Source organism: Oncorhynchus gorbuscha, linkage group LG16, assembly GCF_021184085.1.
Source record: "Oncorhynchus gorbuscha isolate QuinsamMale2020 ecotype Even-year linkage group LG16, OgorEven_v1.0, whole genome shotgun sequence".
In the NCBI taxonomy this organism is placed as follows: domain Eukaryota; kingdom Metazoa; phylum Chordata; class Actinopteri; order Salmoniformes; family Salmonidae; genus Oncorhynchus; species Oncorhynchus gorbuscha.
The window spans coordinates 83,947,062-83,952,743 of NC_060188.1; the positions used below are offsets into that span (position 1 = coordinate 83,947,062).

At 41.2% G+C, this 5,682-nt stretch overlaps 1 protein-coding gene across 1 annotated transcript; it reads left to right on the forward strand.

The window, feature by feature from the left end:
* Positions 1-1,925: 1,925 nt before the first annotated feature.
* tdgf1 (teratocarcinoma-derived growth factor 1) lies at positions 1,926-5,055 on the forward strand. The gene is made up of 6 exons (XM_046306918.1): positions 1,926-2,265; positions 2,395-2,444; positions 2,566-2,742; positions 3,277-3,391; positions 3,570-3,679; positions 4,276-5,055. Exons 1-6 carry the CDS (start codon positions 2,243-2,245, stop codon positions 4,377-4,379), a joined length of 579 nt encoding a protein of 192 aa, XP_046162874.1. The 5' UTR covers positions 1,926-2,242; the 3' UTR covers positions 4,380-5,055.
* Positions 5,056-5,682: the final 627 nt, after the last annotated feature.

A 5,682-nucleotide genomic window follows, 5' to 3' on the forward strand; every position in this document is an offset into this window, starting at 1 on the left:
CCTACATGTACATATTCCTTAAATTACCTTGACTAACCTGTGCCCCCACACATTGACGTACCCACTGTCTATAGCCTCGCTACTGTTATTTTATTGTTGCTCTTTAATTATTTAGATATTTAGTATTTATTTTTTACTTTAACACTTATTTTTCTTAAAACTGCGTTGGTTACTGTAAACTGCGTTGGTCACTGTAAGGTGTTCTACACCTGTTGTATTCTGTGCATGTGACTAATACAATTTTATTTGATATAGTGTTTCTGACGCTGATCTTGGGTCAGTTTTGCATTTTCCCCACTAATGGTTAAGGTCAGGGTTGGGGAGGGGAATCTGATCCTAGATATTTTCTGCATCTAGGGGAAACTTCACCCTTGAGCTGTTTAGTGTCTCACAGAGAACAGTGCCAGTGGTGATGCCATTTCCTGTGTCACTGGGTGGCACAGGGCGCTCCCTCCCAGGAACAAGATCTACTGCTATGGAAATGCACCTGGCAAAGCAGCTTAGCCAGACTGTGAAATGTATGGAGCATTGATATGCGAACAGGCAATCAGGCAGACTAAGCAGATATCTAAGCTGTTCCTGCTCCTCTCTCAAAGCATGTTAATCTCCCTGATTTACTAACTACCTATCATCTTCCTGCGTCTTCTCCAGCTGAAATATATGGAGGAGCATGACTGGCTGTTATTGCAACTTCCTTGCTTACTAATCCTCTTCATTCCTAATGGGAAGGCTTTCATGAGAGAGTGCCACTGTAGCCAATCTCCTGCCTTCTGGAGATTGCGTTCCATGACAGACTCATCTTCATCTCTGCAACGCAGGGAGAATATTAGGGATCTGAAAGGCATCACAAGGGCTGGATATGCAGGAAAACGGTTGTCAATGTCCCATGCCCAAGGAGGCCTAAATGAAGCGAGGCAACGGCAACACAAAATATGTCTTCATATGACAAATCTCCAGCAAGAGTGCATCCCAAATGGCACCCTATTCTCTACAGTCCACTAGTTTTCCTGTGGGCTCTGGTCAGAATTAGTTCACTAAATAAAGAATAGGGTGTCATTTGGGACAAGTTGACATCTTCACATTATCAAAACTCCACATTGTTAACTTATTTTGATTTCAATCAACAACCCCTAGTCCACTACTGGCCTACATGTAAATCAGTTGCTGGCTCAAAGAGAAGTCGCCTTGAGTTATTAGTCCAAGGTTTAGTGGGGCATTAGGACTGCTATGAATGAGGCCCATTTGGCACGCTATTTTTGGTTTTACCTACCTTTCACCAGGACGCATAAGGCTCTGGTAAAAAAAAAATAGTGCACTTTATAGGGAATAGTATGCCATTTAGGATGTATGGAAAAAGGATGAGAAGGTGACCCTAGATGACCCCACGGAAAACTGTAATAGCAGTTCAAGTGCAGCCTAGTTGAAGCCATGTCTGAAACACTGAGCACAACTGAATGTTTCTCAGTAGACTGTTGTATGTGGGGGGTGGGATGGTGGGATGGAGTAATGGTTTCTGACTGGTGCAGGAATGTTCTGAAATATTTCTATATATCTCCAGCAAGCAATCAGATACTATTGCATGAGATATAAAGATATAGGCCTATGATGGAATACAATTGTTGAGGAGGTCAGACCACCGTTTTCACCTAAGTACAAGTGGTGTGGCTTTTAGAAGCCAAGTTCCTCTGTGTGTGGGTGACTAGTATATATTTTGTGTGTGGGTGACTAGTATATATTTTTCTTATGCAGACCAAATCCTATTTTTCACCAACTAAATTGTGTGCGCTCTGGGTGTTTCCGATGTGCGTGCTAGATTGTTTTGTTACATTACAAATCTCCGTCCTACATTATAATCAGCAACTCGAACTTTACCTTCACAGAGGAGCGCTCCGTCATTTGCATGTCGAGATTCCGGAGATGGGTGTGATCTCATGTATGTGTATGGAACCGGAGGGGGCGGGGCAAATAGGTGCAAATTGACTGTCAGGGCCGGTGTTTGAGTGAGGCCTTTCGAGAGGGTCGCCAAATATTGGATGCTTTTCTTCAGAGTATCGCCTCCTCTGGAATACAGAGCTTGATGACTTGGAACAGAAGAGAGGAGCGGTCGTTTGAGTATCACTTGCGAGCTAACTGTTTACTTTAGCCTGTTGCAATAGGCTTTGGAAGAAGCCTTCTGCATGCGAGTTTGTATTGTTAGCAAACTCTGGTGACTTTGGAAGTTCATTTTGTCCGGGAAAATAAAATGAATTTGAGTCAACTTTTCAGGTAAGTCTGTGGATTGATTGATTAATTGGTTAGGTAAAATATGTTGTAATTTCTTTCTTTTTAAGTTAAAAAATGCCTACCGCCTAGATGTATTTTAACATGAAATATTTTCCCCTTAATATATTTTAGGGTTTTGCTCTCGGTAGCTGTTGCCTGCAAGGCCATTACAATTGGATCAGGTATGTCAATATGTTGCATCTGGCCCTCGCTTCGGCCCTAGTTTGCTCATCTGAAACGACTTACACGTTATACCTAAATATTAACCTGAATTTATTTATAAAATGTTTTCTTATGTCCAAGGCTGTGAAGGAGCTGAATGCACCAAAACCATAGAGGTATTGACCAAAACGGTGGACTATGGAAAGCCGACCCAACACGCTGATTACCTAAATCAGTTCAATGAGATGAACTCTCCTACTGTGGACAGGAAGCATCGCGATGCGGCCTCTGTCCTACCATTCATCGGCCTCACTGGAAGTAAGTTGGGCATTGATCGCGTAAAATGACTGAAATCAACCTCTCATGGCCTCCATAAACTCACAGCAATGAGTTTGAGCTTGACCTTGGGTGAATTAATTGTCTGTCTTGCTTTTTGTTGCCTGTCTTGCTTTTTGTCACGCATTCGTCATCCTGCATCGATATTTTTTGTTTTATTTCACACAAACAAACGTAGACCAAGTCTGTTTTTATTGCGCAGTGATTGAACACATGGCTCTTTAGGAACGTGTTAACTGTGCTTCCAGTCAGCTGGACAGTGTCTTAGTCTTCAGGATATGGCCATTTTAGTAGGCAAACATTATGGAACGTTGCAGATAACAATTTAATTAATAGAACCGGCATGGTTACTTATTTTACATGTAGCGAGGCATGTTTATTCTACTTGGCATATGTTCTATCTGATTGTTGCATAATGTTCTGAACACACCCTGGGGCTGAAGCCTGAGTGCAATACAACAACACTCAGAACATCCATATTAAACTTCCACCCCATGTCTTTCTCTCATTTTAAAGGTGCAAAGCAGAGTCGTAACTGCTGTAAGAATGGCGGGACCTGCATCTTGGGAAGTTTTTGCGCATGCCCACCACATTTTACTGGCCGGAGCTGTGAATACGACGAACGAGTCAGGTAATTTAATTTAAGTTTGAAGCCTAAAGTCGTAACTGTAAGAATTGGCGGGACCTGCATATTGGGAAGTTTTTATAAGATGAACGAGTCAGGTAATTTAAGTTTGAAGTCTAAAAGTAATGTATCTAGCCTATATTGACATGTATCTCTCTCTGCTCGGTCCCTTTTGTGCTTACAGGAGCTGTGGTACCATTCCCTATGGGGTGTGGGTTCAGAAAGGCTGCTCATACTGCAGGTGTGGATATGGGGTCATGCACTGTTTTCCTCAGGTGTTCCATGAGGACTGTGGTAAGAATGCACTTTATGATACTTTGCTAAATGTTCTGCTTTTTCACTCTCCAAAATGTCACTCAAAAAGTGTCTGAATCCTTTTTAAAATTCTGATAAGAGGAAGATGTTGGGTATTAGCTAACATGTTTAACCTCCAGCTTAGGTCTACTTACTCAAAAGCACCATTTGTCTCTGTTCATATCAGACCAGACTTGGTTTGTGTTGATAAAATAGGAGTGGTCTACCGGGTGTCTTTTGCAAGGCCTTTGAGAGTAACACAGGGAAAGGTATTATCAGAGGTGGCACCAGTTTGACTGTGAATGGGGGATGAGAAAACACATTTGCACCTCACTGGGCAGCAGAGTGGGTTTCTTTAGATCATCACAGGCAGTGGCTCTGCCCTGAGAACCTACAAACGATTATTCAGAGGCTACAGCAAGGCCAGGTTTTCAGGTCTGACGATGTGCCAACGGCCCCATTTCCCCGATCCACATTCCTCCATTTGTCAGTCCACTTTATTTGTGCTACAGTTCCTTCTTTCTCATCTCTTTCCATTTCAGTCTCCTTTTATTAATGATGTTTGCTGGGCCCCCCCCCCCTCATTTTTCTTTCAGAGGAGGACCAGGAAGTCCGCTGGTTTCATTCAATGGGTGTCCGAACGCTGCAGACCAAGTACTTCCTGTGTCTAGGACTAATGTTTTTGGTTTTGTTTGCTTGAGAAGCTACGGGTGAATGAGACCCAATGTTTTTCAGCCTCAAAGGCCTCATGAAATGACTCCTGGTTTTTGGGCGACGTACTGAAATGAAATTTCCTTCCAGTGGAAGTCGGAACTACAAGTTGCTGTGTTAAAGGCAACTGTCGTGTAAATGTGAAGGATGCTGTACATAAGATTTTAATGGAAAATATTTGGTATTGTGCTTTTTATTCGCAATCTTTCTAGACTTGATGAATACGTGTTTTGAACATGTCAATCATTCAACGTGTCCTATGTTGTACTCTGTTTTACAAATGGAGTGTGATGTTTGTTTCTGGTTGGTAGTACACATTGTGACCAATATTATTGCATTAACTGTTACGTGTACTCTCAACCGAAACAAAGTGTCACTTTTGAACCAAGTTCTGTTTTAGTTATCTTATTGATTGTGTTTGCAGTTCAAACACCTGGTTGCTGTTCCTATCTACACGGACAGTTTGATAAAGCCGGAACGACCTGTGATTGTTGACCTTTTTGCCCGTTTTCCCTTATCTAAAATAAACAATTAGACCCCTCAATCGATCACCAGTGTTGATGTTCCAAGTTGTTGTGTTAATAGTCATTGCTCTGGCCAAAGTTTTTTTCAATTGGCTGTGATGGGAATTGAATGTGTTTGTCATTAAAAATCTCATAACGTGATATTGACTTTTATTTGTGCGTCCATATTATTAATCTGGTATGGATGATAAGGTTGCCAATAGCACATGTAGTTTGATAGTTTACCTATCTAGTAATAATTAACTGCCATAGTTATTTGTGGTGGATGTACAGCAACAGATCCATTTAAATGATTCTATATGTTAGGATATGTGCAAACGAGAGGTTTGGGACTCTTATTGGTCTATTAATTAATTTTAGTTCAACTGTCGTACCATACCAGAACCCAAGATAGTTTTGCTTGTTTTACTCCAATGTTTGTAAACAAATACTATAGCCTCAAAACATGGTTAAAACTATAATTTTATATAATGGATGGTCAGTCCTTGCATCCATAGCTCTGTCTATGAATTTAAGTGGTTACATTTCTCCAGCCCCATACATTTCCCAAAATAGTGGGGGACAGTTATGTTGTTTCAACTGTGGATTGCCCCTTTAATATATGATTCATGAGGCCGGATTTCAAAATGGAAAAAATGTTTAAAGCATTCAATCTCAATTTTTAAGAGTGGCAATTACCACACGTTTGAACAAAGTCACTTCCTATTGATTGGTTTTGCAATGCAAATGCATTGTCTCTGTGAGCCAGGTCTAAAACACAATGACCAC